Source organism: Heliangelus exortis, chromosome 12 (genome assembly GCF_036169615.1).
Source record: "Heliangelus exortis chromosome 12, bHelExo1.hap1, whole genome shotgun sequence".
NCBI classification, from domain to species: Eukaryota; Metazoa; Chordata; class Aves; order Apodiformes; family Trochilidae; genus Heliangelus; species Heliangelus exortis.
In genome coordinates this window covers 16,784,127-16,802,244 of record NC_092433.1, presented here as the reverse complement: position 1 = coordinate 16,802,244, position 18,118 = coordinate 16,784,127, and the positions used below count along the sequence as shown (strand labels likewise).

Below are 18,118 nucleotides of genomic sequence, written 5' to 3'. Positions count from 1 at the left end.
AAGACTTGATGTGCTCTTGGTGACAGCAAGGTGGCCTCAGGTCACCTGCCAGCTGATCCCACACGTTGGCTTTGCCTCCATCTTCTGGAGCCAGCGTGTGTGTAACAACACATCAAAGGAGCTGGAGCACAATTAAGCCTGGAAAGTGAACACATGATTATTATTTTTCACCCTCCCTTCTGCCGTGGGTGACAGAATACAATCAACCCCTGACATGCTTGGTTGCTTAGTAGCAGACAGCCACATTTTTAATTATATACTAAAATATGCTAGAGAACATAAAACGGCTGTGTGACTAATATGTGTACATCAAGAAAGGCATGTGACAGCAGCTAAATTGTTTCAGTGTCTGATAAAGAGTGCCTCTGCCTGGCTTGTCACTGAAAGATCAAGGGAAGGAGGTGGAAGGTATTATTAATAAACCAACGACTTTTAAAAATACACCTCATTGTTTGCAGTGCCTTTTTTTTTTTTTTCTTTTTTAATGTCTAGCATGAATCTAATTCTTTTCTGTTTATTCAGCTTTGATTTAATGCCTGCTTTCTCAAATGGAACTATTATCATTAGCCCTAAAATCTCTGCTTATTTTATTACCTTCAGCAACACGTTACTCCGAGGAGAAAAGTGCAAGCAGGACCCTGCTGGATGCTCCTCAGTGAAAGTTTCTTCATGGATTTGTTTGAACTAAATTACTTCTAGTGGTCAGAGAACAAAAAAAAAATATTTTTGTTATTTACATGTTCCAAAGTAATTTCTGTTTAAATAACCTGCTCTGGAAAATGCTTTTCACTGGAGCACGGAGAGCTCACAAGCCTGGGCTGGGAGACAGATAACCCGGGGGGATGGAGCTAAGCCAGGAGATGCCACCTCCACTGAAATCATCACTGGGACAGACAGGGTTGGTGCCCCCCCCTGGGAAGTCTCCATGAAGCTTTGGAGCCAGCTAGAGAGGATGCAGCCCCACAAGAGTGTGCTGTTCCCTGCTTTTTTAATGGATGTCCTACTCTTGCTGCCATCAAAAGGCAAGGAGGAGCAGGCAGCAGGAGCCCTGCAGAGGGTCTGACAAAGGGGCAGAGAGTGGGCAAAGCATTTGGGGAAGCAGAGACCCCTGAGCTGTGTTCCCTCTACCCAAACCCCTGGGGACCCTGTGCAGCTCAGCCAGAGCCCAGCCCAGCTCCTGTGGGACCAGCATCACCCTCAGACACCAGATCTCTCCCTCCCAGATAATTGTGGTCATGGTGAGGTGACCACTGATGGGCTGTGCAGCTCCTAAAGGGTCTGAACATGTCTCCCAGCCAGACACCCAGTGCAGCTCCCCTGCCCACAGCAGGCATAGGGGATTTCTTCCATGGTTTAATTAAGACAGCGGAGAATGGCAGAATCATGGAATTATTTTGCTTGGTAAAGACCTCTGAGATCATCAAGTCCAACCATTAACCCAGCACTGCCAAGGCCACCACTAACCCGTGTCCCTCTGCACCACATCTACACAGCTTTTACATCTCTCCAGGGATGGGGACTTCCCTGGGCAGCCTGGGCCAGGGTCTGACAACCCTTTCAGTGACGGAATTTTTCCTAACACCCAATCTAAACCTCATCTGGTGCAACTTGAGGCCATTTCTTCTTGTCCTATAACTTGTAACTTTGGAGAAGATATTCTTATCAAGCCAGTGTGTACATCAGCCCCACGGTGATTTTTATAAAGACAATAAAAGAGCAAACACCATTCAGATGCTTTGCATGTCCTGGCTCTTTCTACTGACTGTGGCAGCCTTCTCCTTGCCACACAGAGCTCTTGGTGGGGAGGTTTGTCACAGGAACCATCATTTCCCTCCATGACCACAGGGCACAATGTGGGAAGGCAGGGATGGGGTAAAAGTATGGTCTAGGACCTACCTTCTCTGCATGGCCTGGACAACAAGAGCATCCATCCATGTTCAGCATTGCAGGAGTTCACCAGAAGCCTTCTCACTCCTTTGTGGTCCAGCTGGAAGTTGTGAAAGGAACAAAACAGCTCTGGGCCCTAGCAGAGACAGAAACCTCAACATGCACCCATTAAGAGAGCTGCTCCCCAAAACTTGGTTAAAAACGAAGCAGCTTCAAATAAGGTGCACTTCAGGTGACAGGTAAAGACCACGGTGATGGGCAGGGCACACACATTTAATCCATGGTCCCATGAAGCCTTATTAATAAAGCCAAGGACACCAAAATCAAGCCACCCCCCAGCAATTTTAGGGAAATGAACCCACTGAGGTATTGTCATCACCATCTCTTTCCCAGCACTGGGAATTGCTGAGCTCCCAGGTATCTCCTTAGAAGGAAAGCAGGATGTGGTGACACGATGGCAGGGTCCTGCTGTGCCACACAGCAGAGCCTGGCAGTGTCCCACAGCCTGGCCAAGGGGCTTCCCACCAAACCAGACCCCACCAGGCACTGGTGGCCTTATTTTACCATCTGCTTTCTTACCCTGCCCAGAAGTTCCCAGGCTTGTCCAGAGGCACCAGAAAGTTTCCTACCAGGACCTCTTTGTTGACACACAATGGGTTTTCCCCCTTCTCCTCTTGGGTTCTGCAATCCACCCAAAAGCCACACTTGGTTCTCACCACCACCAAGTAATTTGCTCCCAGAACACACTGCTGGCACAACCAACCACCAAAAGGAAAAGCCAAAATAGACCTAAAAAATTCAAATTAGGAATTACATCCTAGGCTGCAAATAAACAGAATTCCTGGTGTAGTACTACAGCATCACAGCCCAATGCTGTGCTGAATTTCTGAAGCAATAGCACTGCAAGGTGGTAACACTCAAAAGCTTCATCTCTGATATCTTCAAAGAGGACACAGGGCTTTTCTCTCCCTAGCCAAGGCAGGTAGCTTTGCCCAGCATTTTTTTTGTTGTTGTTGTTGTTGTTGTTGTTGTTGTTGTTGTTGTTGTTGTTGATTTTTAAATTGGGTGATGCAGGACAACTACTTATTCTGAATTGCAACTGAATTCAGTACTTTCTGCTCCTAATAGCAGAAAAATCTGCTTTCCGAAAAAGAAAAATCCAAAAAAGAAAATCTGATTTCCAAGACACAGGCTGAATTCCAAACTTCTGTTGTGTGTAATCAGGGCTTAAAGCCCATGAGATAATTTGCATTAAGCACCATTGCTGCTGCAGCAAGGTCCCCAGAGACAGCAGAGACTCCAGGCTGAGGGCAGAGGAAGTCACAGCCTGGTGAAGAACAGGACCAGAAGGGATGAAAACAACAGAGACAGAGAAAAATAACGAAGATGGGAAGACAAAACAGGACCCCAGGTTGTTCCCAGCCAGCAGGAGCTGCAGCACAACCCAGGAGCAGCTGTTGGGATATGGGGTGAGTAGCAGAGGACTGGGACCTCTCTGTGCACAGGTCAGCTGGAGAAGGCTGTGAGATGCTCCTGTGCAGGAGTGCTGGGGCTTGGGGACCTTGCAGGAGGGACAGCAGGACAAAGAGGTGACAGGAACCCAACACCTCACCCAACGCCCAACACAGGCCCCATGGGAGGGGAGAGAGTCAATGCCATTGTTCCACTTGTTTTGCTCCTTATCCCAAACCCTGCTGTGGGTTTATCTGCTTCCATGTGCATTTTGCAAAGCCCAAGTGGGACCTGGTTGGCAGCTCCATCCCCCCCGTGCTACCACAATACCAGAGACCCAAATGGCTTTGGTGCAACTGGTGACCCTCCCCAGGGCAGGGACATGGACACATCCACCACCAGGTGACAAACATGAGAAGCACTGCTGGGACTTCAAACACAGAGGAAAACAAGATTCACTTACATGGAAAACGAGTGGCTTACACAGACGTATGTGAAAAACCAAAATGCTTTAATCCATCTATCAAGAACAACAGTTCAAATTATTTCATTGGATACATTAATATTGATCCATAATTTACAGTGCTATGGACCATACACAAATTATTGCTGCAGTCAACAGCAGATGAATATCAACATTACAGTACCAAGCATCATAGCAAGAGGCAGTAATTAATGTCACTTTTTCAAGAAATATAGGTATTTATACTATTATCAACATCAGCTTCCCCCCCAGTGCATTTTATGTCAAACAACATAAATGTAAGTGCATTATTTTGTGCTTTGTGCTTTCCTCATGTACCTTCTTTTTGCTTTTACAGGTTGAAAGATATAAATATTGCTTTGTCGGCCAAAAGCAGTAAAGGAAGAACTTCGTGGTACTTGGCATGTTCCTGCTTGTTGCGTGGCCTTGGCAAAGTGAGAACTGGTATCCCATCCACCTGCTCAGGGAAGCCACCACCAGCCCAGTGTCACACAAGACACCAGCAGCAGCCTGGGCAACAACTTCTGTCCATCTCACTCAAGCCAAACCCTGCCTCTAATCACTGCCTCTGCCACTGACCCCCTGGAAAACCTCACAGCCACACATTCCATGGTGTCTGAAGAGGCAAAGCCATCTCCAGCCTGCACCAGCCCAGAGGTCCATGGCTCCTAGAGATGTCCCCAGCACAACAGGGTGGGCAAACTCCAAGGAAGGAAACACAGGGGGGATGAGGAGTGAGCAGGGTACAGCCAAGTCAATGTCCCCCCAGAGCAACACAGAGGATGGGGAACACACAACACGGCTGCTGGGGCCACAAGTGACTCCTTATCAAGAAATCCAGCTCTTGATATAACAGTTTGAATCCTAACTCATCCCCAGGCAGCACAGAGCCCAAAACCCCAAGTCGTGGCTGTCAGCAAGTACCAGTGTTTCACGTAAGCTTGAAAAATATTTATATATACCACAGTCTAGACTTCTATTCCTGAGTGCCCAGCATGGACACCAAACCAAAAGCCTTATTCAGTATATTCAGTGGTTTTCAGTTCCTACACTCCAGCATGGACACCCTGCCCTTGCACAATGCTGCAGAGCAGTCCCCTTTTCACGGGGAAGGGTAACCCAACCTGGTGTTACAGTCACAAGCATTCCACAGCCCTGATTTTAGCTGTCACCAGAACCAAAAGGCAGCACCAGAAGGCTGTGTCTGCATCCTCAACTGGGAGCTCCCCACAGCACAGCTCCTTGCAGGGAATTTCCCTGCCCAAGGACCACAATCAGGCTCCCGGGTCCTGCCCTGGGCCAGAACTTCACTACCTTAGGAAAGACACATTCCCAAAAGCTGTCTGGGGTGGGGTAGGGGGGGTGGGGTGAGGGGGGAGAGGCATCATCATAATCTAATTCTGGCTCCTCCTTCAAAATAACAATAATAATAATAAAAAAACAAACAAACAAACCCAAAGCCACAACCCGGCGGTTGCACCGATGCTAACGCACAGCTCGCTGCTCAAGCAGAAACGGTGGTGGCCAGATGCAGGCAGCAGCAGCCACAGAAACGGAGGAAAAAACACAGGACCAAGAAGAACACAGACCCTGGAGCAGCAAGCTGTGTCTTCACCCAGCTCCGTGCCCCTCTCCAGGGGAGATGCCGGGAGGAGCGGTGCCAGGCGAGGACACTCCGAGAACCTTTCTCTGGGTGCAAAGCTGAGCCAGCCACACCACAGGCTGCAGGAGCTGACAACGTTGTCCCCAGCTGTCCCATCCCTGCCCCGTTCACCTGTAATTCTGCACACCAACTGCTGCCACCAAGGCTTCCTCAGAAAGCCTCCCAACTGGCCCTCCAAGTCACCGACCGCATCACTCGTCCCACGTCACGTCCAAAGGAGAACAGGAAGCTTTTGTTTTCTTGTTTTCTTGTTTTCTTCTACGTAGGCACCATGCTACACTCCAGCATCCTTGACCACATCACCCCTAAAGCCCTCTCCTAAGCCACACTTCAGTCAGTGCTAGTCGAGGAAGACTACAACGAGAGTTTAAGGCACTTCATTCCGAACGGGATCAGCTGGAGGCTGCTATGGAGAAATCCATCCCATCCATCAAGCTCCTAACACCACAGGTCAGCCCTGCCAAACACCCAGGCTTGAGAGAATACAAGTATAAACTACCCTTATTGCATAGGACTACACTTGAGTAGATAATGCACCCAACTACTTTTACAACATTGTTGCATGTTAAAAATTAATAACATTGTTATCAAGTAACAGTTATTTGCAGATACAGTAATTTACTTTTTTTTTTTGGTGGTTTTTTTTGTTTGGTTTTTTTTTTTTTTTTCCTTATATCAGCCCCAGTGCTAAAATAAAACACAAATTACTATAACGGGTATATTAACTACATAGTTATGTTTCCAAGCATATTACTACTTTTTTTTTTTTTTCCTGTATCACTAAAAATAAATATGTAAGTTCAGTTTCTCTACAGAGTTGTTTTATTACCTAATCTAAATTTGTACTCTACCTTAAATGTGTTTAAAAACATTTTCAAAGTGAGACTGTAATATACAAAATATTCTCAAAATCTCTCTTAAAACACAGAACCCTGCATAAAAGCTTCCTTTCAAGTGTTTACAAAGAACGCAGAAAACTTCCAATGAGTTTTAAAAATGTCAAAAAATTCTCGCAATATTAAGAGGCAAAAATCTTACAAATGAAATACAAATATATTTAAAACAAAAAGTTGAGGATAACTAAGGAATCCATGCAAATCAAAATAAACTGTACAATGCAATTTAAAAAAAAAAAAAAAAAGCCAATTAGATATGTACAACATAATGTGCCCAGCTGATAAAATATATCCTTTTGTTGTTGTGTTGGTTTGTTTTTTTTTTTTTTTTGTCCAAAGAGTTTATACCAACTTACAGTGCTCCTGCTTGGTTTCCTGTCAGCAAGCCACCAATCTGTGTTACAAAACAAAACAAAACAAAAAAAAAAAACAAAGAGAAAAACTCGAACCATGATCAAAGGTAAAACTCAAATCAGCTCAGAGTAAAATCAAATGGCACTCTGAGAAAGAGCTCGCATCTCCCTCCAATTTTCAGCAACAGCATTTTTATCACTATCAGCACAATCAGGATGTCTTAACCCTTTTTTTTGTTTGTTTGTTTGCCTGTATTCCCGGGTGGAGTAGGGTGGCCTTTTTCCCTAAACACTTTTGTCACGGAAAGACCAACGTCTGAGGGACACTGTATCTTTAAGGCAGCACTATTCAATTAATACAATTACAAATTGGACTTTTTGTTGTTGTTTCTGTACATTCTTTAACTTTACAGTTTGTTTCCAAGTAAATAGGATGCATTTACAATTCTACGATTCCCCCCTCCCCCCCCCCCCCCTCCCCAGTAGAAATAAAACTCTTCATTTGTAATTCTATTGCTTTGAGTAGATTTGACCAGTTCAAAGTTCTTGGCGAATCCAGTTCACAGATACTGTACATATGCTGTACAATATTTTGGAGGCATTGGTAGTTTTAAAATAGAATATACAAGTTTCTTCACAAAAAAATTCTAAAAAAAATCCTATATATATAATATATACACACACGCAAACACACTGGGCTACTGATGAAGCGTAAAGAAAAGAAATCAAAAAAAAAAAAAAGAAAAAAAATTCTACAAAAGGTAAATTATTTCATCTACTGATCAAGAAACAAAGCAGTTTATGAAAGGTGTGCCAAGTGTATGCTAACAAGCATGATCAGTGTCCTCCATGCTCACGCTGCTCCTCCTGCTACTTGTCTTTGATGCTCCAGGAGAGACAGAGGAAAGTAGTGGGTCAGTTACTCCAACAGGAGAAAGGGTATCGTCCATCAGGATATCTTCCAGTTTGGATCCCATTTTTGCAGGAACACTGTAAGTGCCAGCTGGTTCAGTCACGTTTCCCAGGTTGTCACTGAAGGTGATGGTACCGTCAGTGAGGTCCAGGGTGGTTGTGCAGGACAGGTCTGTGTGGTGTGGCATGATGTCTTGGGTACAGTTGTCCAGCACAGGTTCTTGTTTGATGGCCCTGTTGACCATATCAGGGGAGCAAAGGCCTGTAGATGGAACAAGGGACAGTCCGTGTGCCCGAGCTTGCATTTCAAGTTCCTGTGAAAGAGGAAAAGGGACAAATTAAAAAAGCAAAAAAAAAAAATCTGGAAGCAGAATCTCTCATCTCACACTCCTGGGTACTGCAGCTTTGCTTCCCTCTGTTGGATACAAACCCTTTCCTCCCTTTCCAATAGTATCCAGAGCTTCTGGCCTGCAGATTTTCACCTGAACACCACTTTGCTGTGTGCATCATCATACACTGCTCCTTCCCCCTCAGAACTTACACTGGAGCCAAAACCCAGTACTCTGAAGAAAGGAACCATTTCCTCTTGGGGCTCCTCCTCAAACCAGTGCCATGGCATTAGGTCAGGTGGGTAAGGCATTTAAAAGTTTTAAAAAAAAGAAAAAAAATTGAATAGCTGAAGCATATGCTTAATACTTTTTAAAAAGCTTTATGTGAAGGCACAGCACGTCTGTAGGATGCTTGGTCATTTCTTGCTCAGACTCTTGGAAGGGACAATTCTCATTCTACAAGTCTAGAAGGGCAGGAAGAGGTCAGCTAAAACTGATCAACACTGTTCTTCCACTGAAAAATCATAGGCAAGTCATAGGAAGACTTTAGACTTCACACAGCCAGGATTCTTCAAATCTTTGTGGAAAGTTTAAATCCCACCATCATATTTAATCATATAGATGCACTTGACTGCAGACAGAGAATAGAAGAATCCACTTAAACACCCTTTTTAAAATGCAGCAGTAAGAGATGTTTTGCTTCTACTTATGCTTTCTATTAGGCAGTCACAATCACTGTTGTGATTGTAGTGTTTCTGGATATTCCTGTCACTGAGGCTGATTAATAGGCTTATTTTTTTTTTGCCATTTTCAAGCTAAGAGAACAAGCTTGTATTGACACACTGCATTATCAACAGACAAGGTGAAAGAGGGAAGGACTTCTTCCATCAGCTAACGTTATGCTGGGCTTAATCAGAATCAACACAAGAACAGAAAACAGACTTTAGGTCGTTTGCTGCCAGATGTATTGCCCATTATTCAAGGGTCTGGGTTTTTGTGTTATTTTGATTGAAGAAGCCAGAGCAGATGGATAACACAAAGGAAGATGAAAGATACTTAAAAAGTGATCTGATTTGGCTTTGAAATACCACTTCTTGATGCTGCTGTGCAGAAGGGTCAGGCATCTTTATCACCTCTAAGCAAGCAGATTGCTCAACCAACTACAAAAACTCTGCTGAAGCTCATCTCAGCCTGGTCTATTTTAAAGCTGTTTACTGCCACACTTTGACTCTCAGGCATTTCTAGGTTCATTATCTCCTTTGTGGATTAGCCATGCTGAGGTTCAGAGCTGTCCTGACCCAGCACACCTCAGCCTGAACCCAGAGCTCAGCTGGGAACAGCAACACAGGAGTATCTGGGACATCACTGTCTGTGCTGTGTGTCCTTACACCCATCTCTAGGTATATTTCTTTAATCAGCCTTTCATGAAGAGGGGTTGATATCCAATAACTGGATATTTTTTTTTTTTTTTTTTAAAAAATAATGTATCTTTTCTTTTTCCAGGAAAAATCTCAGCATCGGTCACCATGAATTAAAACAGTGGCTCCATTCCTAGAAACAAGCTTCAGCAACCATCATCTGCAGTCAGACCCTGCAACATCAGGAGAATTTGCAGCTTTTTTATCAGCAAACCTGTATTCTGAGCAGCAGGTGCCTGTTGGCATGTTCCAGCTTCTTCTGCCTGTTCTCAAGCTCCTTGGTGCGTTGCTGTTCTCTCTGCAGCTTACGGATGTAGTCCACGGATGCTTTTAGAATAGTTCCCTTATTCCAACGCATATCCCTTCAAAATCAACAATAAAGGAGGAGTTAAGACTCTCAGGGAGCTTGTTTAAGAGATTTATTTTACAGCCATTACCTTCACATCAGCAGCTATGATTACACCTCCTATACACAGAACACCTGCCTCATACTGATTCCAAGTCGATGAATGCAAAAGCACTTGACAGGGGCCAGAGGTGGCAAGAGGTGGCCAGAGGGCCATCATGCACAGGGCACAGAGTCCAGAGGTTGCCCTGTGACCATCCTGGCACAGTTTGGGACCAACACTGCACAGAGTGAAGATGTCCAGAGGCTTCATTCATCACCTTCTGGCAAGGCTGCAAGACAACACCACCACAAAACACCACAGGACTCTTCTCAGACAGGGTCCAGTGTGCTACTTGTGCCATGCTTGATTTTCAGGTGGGGAATTCAAAGGACCAACCTGGTGCCTCTGTGGGAGAAAGACCTGAGGCCCTTCAGCTCCCCAGAAGCAGCAATCAGCAGTCCTCCTGGTGGCACTGTGTCACTGCTGTGTCACAGGCAGAGGAGCTCAATGCAGCAGCATATTCAAGTGCTTTTAACTTAGGCTAAAATACAAATGCCACATTGCAGCCTAGGGGTGATGTTTTTTCAGTCAGGGGGGGGATGTGGCTCTTACACTGTTTTTCCCACATTATTCCTCCCACGTTTGCTTTAGAAAGAGGCTGCCTGCATCTGCTTATCCCCCACATCATCTTACTTTGTTTCAGTTTTTAAAAAAAGTTTATTGCAGACTATCAGACCAAAGATCCACCTGTCCTGTGGGCTGATACTGCCCAATATTGTCTTCCTTGCCTTAGAGGAAGCTAAAGGGTCTCCCTGAAGCACAGCTATGAGTTGCTCCATGGCCCTATGCCTTAATGGAAACTCTCCCCAAAAGCATCATGAAACATTCAGATTTAAGTGAGATTTTCAGGCTCCAGAACAAGTAGCTCCTTGCTACTGAATCACCACTGGTAAAGTGTTAGGACAAGTTAGTAGCAGTAAAATTACCTAAAAGACCTACTGGGAAATTACCACAAACACTGGCAAATTATTAGAGAGCAGACAGCTACATTCTCTACTGCTCTCCTTTTTTCCTGGAGGAAAGGGGAATTCAATGGCTTCCCAAATGAACTGCCCTCTATTTTCACAGCAAGAGGGACTGGTTCTGTCTTGTCAAGCTATGACACCCAATAAATAGAAGAATCATTCAGCAAGACAAGCAGCAAGCCCAGACTAAGGTTTCGGATCCTGACGTCTCTGCTGCTGCTGCAGGAGTCAGTCCCAGCATCAGCCCCAGCCTGGCCACAACACAGGGTCCTGCCACATCCTGAGATGCTGCAAGATGGGGCAGCAACCATTTGGTGACTAAAATCATCAAATTAATACAAAATTAAGCAAATTCCAAAAGGAAAATAAATAACCCCTACAACAATCTCAATTTAATGGAACCTTCAAGCATTTCTACAATCACGGGAGTGCTAGGATCATCCAAGAAAATCTAGGATTTTTTTTTCTTTGTAAATTCTTTTTCTCCCTTATGATTTTTTTTTTCTTTTAACATCTCCCTCCCACAGTCTCCTTGGGCACATTATACTTACGGGTCATTTGACTTGGGTATCAAAGTGCCTAGTTCTTTTATACGATCATTAATATTAAATCTTCTTCTTCGTTCAACTTTAGGAAAAACAGCACAAATGTTACAAGCAATATTCACACTTAAATACAACTTATTGTTTCATCAAAGACTTCTTTAAATGCCTTTGAAATGTTCACCTGAAACTTAAAATCCAGTGACAGAATAAGATATTTTGCTATCCCACATTTGGAGACTCTAAGTCAGAAGTTCTGGCTACGCTGTAAAAACGTGAGTTAAATGGAGACTCTAAAAATCAGGATGGTTGCCTTAGCTTAGGAATTAACAAGAAATAAATGCTTTCCCATGGAAAAACATCACAGACAAATTTGAAAACAAAACTTTAGATGCTAAAGGAAACCCCAAAGCAGGAAAAGGGACAAAACATACAGTTTCTTTTTGCAAGTAGCTTCCAGATACAACATTTTGAGGAACCAAAAGTCAAACTATGCTTGCATTAGCTTTTCATGCTATAGAAAAGGCTTCTGAATAGCTCAAGGAATGAAAGAGCTCCTTTTTCTCTAGTATTATGAAGCATAAAAGGACAACTTAAAGCTCCTTTTAGTCATAAGAAGGCAATTAAAATGTTTTGGCTTTTTTTCTTCAACTTGAAAATATGTGTTCGTTTCAAAAATGGAATCGATAAAATTGCCACATTGAGGACACACACTGATGCTTCAAGTCACAAAGTGACCATATTTATGAGATTCTAGATTACTTTAAAAAAAAAAAAAAAAAGGCATAATTGTGCAAAGTGGGTTTGTTAAAAGCAACTGGATATTGCTCCTAGTAATGCCGTTGGTAACAACCACCTGTTCACTCAGCTTATTAAAAAAGAGTTTAAAATTCCAGAGTATATTTAAGAATGTATTTCACAAGATTGGATTTATTTGATCTATGGGCATAATCTAAGGAACTACATACTGTATGCAGCATCTTGTCAGATTTAAATCAAAGCATTCAAACACTTAATGCCTAAAATCATCACTAAAATTGGTGCAAAATGCAAAGAACCAGAACTTACTCAGGTTGTGATTGTCTTTCTTTTGCCTCTCCTTAGCCAACGCTCTCGCTTCTGACTCTGTAGGAAAAATACATGCTGTGCATGTGAATGAAGTAATTAGAATCAAAGTAATTCAAACACACCGTTCCAAATGTGAAACATTTGGGCAGGAAGCCTCCTTGACACTTCTCAAACCAATTATTCGACCCCTTGCAAGCAGCCAAACCCCAACGCTGGGGTCGAACTTGACCCTTGTGCCTGCAGAGCATCCCTTCCCCCCTCCTCATGCTGATTTTTCCCATGAGAACAATTCCCACGGAGGCCCTGATTCAGCATGGTGTTTGAGGACAGCACCTTCTCCTACACTGCCATCCATCTGGCACCCTTACACATGGCACAGCAGCTGAACCAGAGGGACCACATGTTTATTGCCTTGCTCCCTGGGCAGGATGTGAAGCAGCCCCGAGTCAGAGCCTCAATTCACTCCAATTAAAGGCTACATCCTCTCCTGGCACGTGCCTGCAACATCACCCCAAGGCTCAAGGTAGAACTTAAGTGACCTATTAAAAATGCTGCACTTCCCAGCTAGTTCTCGTCATATGGAAAGAAAGGTGTTGACTTTTTTTCATCTTGTTAGCAATATTGTTAGAGAACAGTGGTCCTTGCTTCAGGAAAAGCAAAAAGAAAAAAATGTGATGACAACCATGCTGCACATCAGCTGTCTCCTCAGTTCAGAACCATTCTTAACCTTGCCTGACACATTTATTATTGGATGTCAGCATTTCAGGCAAAAGCATAACTGATTTTTTTTTTTTTAATTATGTGATCTTAAATTTCTCAAGCAATTTTAGGTTTTTCTGTTTGTTTGCTCTATCCTTTTCAGTGTTTAAAAAGGGTGAGGTCCTTAATGCCCTGTTGCATTTAAATTTCAAAACCAACACACGTTGTTTCATTTTGCAGTCACTCAGTGAGGACAACTGAACAACTGATCTCTTATCACAATCTCTATTACAGTTCTTTTCTGCATTCTTTTCTTTTTATGGGATATGGATTATGTCCATTTAATTCAAAGCAATAGGTGATAAGGCTTTCCTTTGGAGTACTAGAAGCTGACTACTTCTCTACTTAGCATACAGAGCTACATTTAAGAGATTATTGGATGTCTCAGTGAAATTCAGGCTTAATCTGCTAGTGCCTTATGGAACAGATATGAATTCTGGAAGGCCAAAACTGATGGAAACTGCACTGCTGGCTGAGCAGGATTCCCATTAAATGCTTCACTAACTATAGCTGAGAACTCAGAACCATCACAAACATCAGACATGAGGATACCAGATTTGATTTATCTTGGTTCTTTGTGGTTTTGATTTTTATAGAGTAGGATGGTGAAAGGTTTCTGGAAGAAACATGCTACATTTAAACATTGCAAGGAGAGTTCCAACAGGAAAATCAGGAAATGGAGAACCAATAAGACTCCTGCCTGCAATACCATGTGGATTTTACAATCACTGGCTGTCAGAAAGCACCATCAATAGTGATTTCTGCACAAAGGCTTGGCCAGATCAATGTCAAGGCAACCCCTGTTAAATTTAATTCCTCAGAAATCTCCTAAATTAAATGCAATCTGCTAGCATTTTCAATAGAAAAAGCACTCATCTAAATTGCTTCTGTGTACAGATGAATGTAGCAGGTAGGCATTTAAGTTAGGTTCAGGTCTGCTCTGACCACTCACTAATTTCCCCTCTCTTTTTGCCTTCTTTGCCTGAAGTCTTATACAACCATCTGCAGTGAATCCACCAGCTGGGACATCTGACCAGTTGGATGTTTAGTTTGCCATCTACAGACACCTTTAACTTTCTATAATTGGGGCAATGAACCTTGTCTGTAATGCAGGACTCGGAGCAGTTCTCATCCCCTCCCACCTTCCTCTAAATGAAGTTCCAACACTGCGTGAGCTTTTTTTCTAACAGCCACAAATCATTGTGCAGTTTGTGTGTTTGAACTCACATTTTGTGCAGTCATATAAATGCAAATATCTGCCAGCTCAGAGCCGTGGCATTTCCTCCTGAGAAGCCAACTCCTGGGCTATTAAATCTGCTCTACTGAAACTAATTCCTGCCCAGAACCTGCTTTGCAACTGAGTCAGCCTCTGAGTTTTCACAACAGAAATCCAGAAAGATGACAGACAAGAAAGAAACCATGGCCCTATCATTCTGTACACAGTATGGCTCCCTGTGAGGCTTAAGAACAACACTTTTTGGGTTTTAAGATGATTTTGTCACTGGTTTTAGGATGCAGCTCCATTTGTCCCTCCTGCAGACAAGTCTGCCTTGTATCCTGTACCCTACCTGTGGTTACAGCCTTGCAAGTGAAGCAGAAGAGCAAAAGCAGAACGTGCCTGAGAATATGAAACTTATTTTTTCCTTCAAACTCTTTAGTTTCTGTAAGTATATGCTTGAGAAAAAGAAGCCTTTTAACACCCCCTTCCCTCCCTCTGCCTCCCATGGTTTATTTAGAACACTGCTGGAAGAACCAACAGGATAAGAAATGTACAGCATACTTCATTTCCATCTTAATTTAAGAGATGCATTTTCTCTCTTGAGAGTCTAATTTTACATTTTATAGGCTCTAGGTGTTCAGATCTCACATCACAAGAGGCTGTTCACTACTGCCCTCCCCAGCTCGAGTAAAGCCTCAACTTGTAGCCTTCCTGACATGAATCCCCCAGAGACTAGAAAACAGCTCTGCAAGAGATGCACAAAAGCTTCCTGTGAAACAATCATTTCCCTGTAACAAGGAGGGATTTTTATCTCCATTTGTCACACTGAACACACACAGGAACACAACTGCACTGCAGCTGCTGAGAAAATGGTCCACAAATGCAAAAAGTAACTATTCAGCCATGTATTTTCCCCTAAGAGAAATTATGTCCAATATCACCTGCATTCCAAACAATTATATTACTGCTCCAAGGTGGTATTATAGACATATTTACCTGTGAGCTCCCTTTTTATATTGGGAAGATTAGCTGGACATGAGTTGCTGATGTTTAGTCCTGGAGGAGGCATGCTTTGGTTGCCATAAAGGTCAATCAAATTGCCAGACACAGGCAACTGGAAAAGATAAACAAGGAAAAGAATCATTTCTTTAGCCCTTATGAAAGGCTTTGAACAGAAGAACAAGAATTAAGATCTGCTGAGAAATCTGTGCTCTTTTCCACGGGCAAACAGCGTGCAGTGATACCAGGAAAAGTCAGAGATTTGTACAGGCATGAGGAATAAAATCACTATACTGGGAAAATTCTGTCTTGTCTCCTCAAAAATATGCAGACAGAATATGCAGAAGAGGTAACATACTGACCACGTGGCTGTATTGTTGCCCTTTCTTTTCCAGTGAAACTATGAAGTCTGTACCCCATCACTTTTCTTAAAAAAAAATCTCAGAGCCCACAGAAGATTCCTGGAGGAAGCCCCCATTTTTCCAGGAACATGTGAGTTAAAGTACTTAGAGAGTTGTCACATGCTTGAGGAAGAACACTGTAGTCATCAATCCCATTTTCCATGTGATTTAATAGCTACCTACACAGAAAACACTTAAGTTTACTTTAACTTACATAACAAAAACACCAGTAGGAGGAAGATTATTTTGACATTAAGTTTCCTCAATTACTTGTTCATTCTGCTATTCTTATTTAAGCAAGGAGATCTACACAGAAATAGGACAGTATTCCAACATGACTTATCAAAGCTGTCCCCTTAAATTGAAAGGTATTTAAAGAAGTATATCCTGAGTGGATTATTTTACCCATTTCTCTTTTGTTTTCACACTAGTTTTTTAAAAGACAGGTATAAACCACTCTGATATCTTATCTGAGTAGCAGGACTTCTTATCATTGATGCTGCAAAGAAAACCAACCCCTCCAAAACACTGATTGCAGATTAAACTTTACACCCTTGTAACTGTTGAATACAATGGATTGAGTAAAACCCCAGCCTTCCAAACTCCTGCTGATGGTTCTTGCCAGACTAAAACCTAAGAAAATGTCCCTGCCAACTGGAGCTACCATAATAAAAGTTGATGTGCCATCCATCCCCTCAAACTTGTGCTGAACAGTGGCCAACAACAAAAATTAAGTCCCCTTATTCAATCTTTAAGTGACAGAAGAAAAATGTAACTGACTTTGCACCAAGATCCAGCCTTAAAATTCATTCCCCAGCCCTTAGCTCTTGAATGCAATACAAGACAAATACGGAGAGAGAGGAAGGAACATTTATAATAAACCATTTTTTATGAAGCTGTGAAGCTCCCCCTTCACAGACTATGGACCAAGTTGTGATGTATCCACATTAATGTCAGGGTGACCACTCTCTTCCTCACTGCTGTTCAAGGCTGACCCCTTGTATCTTTTGGCCCCTCAAAAGCATCCATGAGACAAGCAGAGCACCAGCGTCACACACCCTTCTGACTTGGATGTGCTTCTCTTATTCATGCTCCTAAGCATGGAGAGAGCACAAAGAACTTGTTTGTAGCCCAGGGACTTCAAGTTCAGAACCAGACATGTGAAATCTAATTAGGAATTTCAGGGACTAATAAAAAAAAAAATTCTTTCCCCTAAAAAAAAGCATCTTCAAGTCTGGCTAAAGCAGCAGGTTATAATTAAACATGGAGAAGAGTCCAGGTCACCTCTGCTTTACACACTGCAAGATGGACCCAGCTTCTTACATCAGATTTTCTCATTTTTATTTTTTTTTCCCAAAGGTGTCAACACTGTGCTGTCTTTTGATGCAAAGAAACACAAAAGGGGACAAACACAGGCAGCAGCTCCTGAAGTCCTGTAGAAACTGCAAGCACCAGAACCATACCAGGAGCTGTGGAACACCCACAGCACAAGTGCTGCTGATAAAAATTAGCAAAATCAAGGAAGATGAAGGGAGAAATTTGCACAGTTGATAAATGCTGCAGGTTTCCACAACTCATGAATGCTTATCAAGGAAATTTACATTACAGGTAGATGCCCATGATCTCAATTTAAATCAGTGACCCACGAGCAAAGAGACTGATTGGCTTCTTTTTTCTGAATCCTTTTCTCAGCAAGCTGAACTCCACTGATCAAATCTTCAGTTCTAACTTTGAGTGTGGTCAAACTTTTTATTGTGTGCATGGTCCATACAATCTGAGCCTCTGAGAGACCACTTCTCCAGGGCTGCAAGTCACATCTTTGGGACTAACCTTATAAAACCCCATTCACCTGAAAAATATGAAGTACATCCAGTAATTGAGTTCATCCCAATGCCTAGAATACCTGCAGTTAGAAGTAAGTTAAAACTGAAGCACATCTTCTGCTCTCAATTCTATTCCAGGTCCCAGAGGAATAAAAATCAGTTGCCTTTCATGGTAAGACCAATAATCATTAGTGCAGAGTTAACTGGGAAGGGGACAGTATCCCTGTGCTGAGGGCATTGGTTTGAGATGTTGGCAGTGATGTGAGCACATAAAAGCCACAAGGCTGAAATGGGGGGGGGGAAAAAAACAACAAAAAAGCCAAAATAAACCAACCAACAAAAAACCAAACCAAAACAAAACCCCCTCCAAAAACCAAAAAAACCCCAACCCCCACCAAACAAAACAACAAAAGGCTCACCACACACACACAAAAAAGCCAAAAAACAAACCACCACCAACAACAAAAACCAACAATAACAAACCAGAAGAGGCTTACAA

At 42.8% G+C, this 18,118-nt stretch overlaps 1 protein-coding gene across 14 annotated transcripts in view; it reads right to left on the bottom strand.

The window, feature by feature from the left end:
• Positions 1–3,829: 3,829 nt before the first annotated feature.
• MITF (melanocyte inducing transcription factor) overlaps positions 3,830–18,118 on the bottom strand; it is a 102,331-nt gene continuing 88,042 nt past the window's right edge. For 12 of the 14 annotated variants that reach the window (XM_071756289.1, XM_071756288.1, XM_071756293.1 and 9 more), the window contains 5 exons: positions 15,393–15,510; positions 12,419–12,493; positions 11,360–11,435; positions 9,609–9,756; positions 3,830–7,961 (listed from right to left, as the gene is read on the bottom strand). In XM_071756289.1, the coding sequence (XP_071612390.1) occupies positions 7,560–7,961; positions 9,609–9,756; positions 11,360–11,435; positions 12,419–12,493; positions 15,393–15,510 (819 nt within the window). In that variant the 3' untranslated portion in view covers positions 3,830–7,559. The remainder of the gene's footprint in view (positions 7,962–9,608; positions 9,757–11,359; positions 11,436–12,418; positions 12,494–15,392; positions 15,511–18,118) is intronic. The other 2 variants (XM_071756290.1, XM_071756292.1) reach the window with 1 other exon arrangement.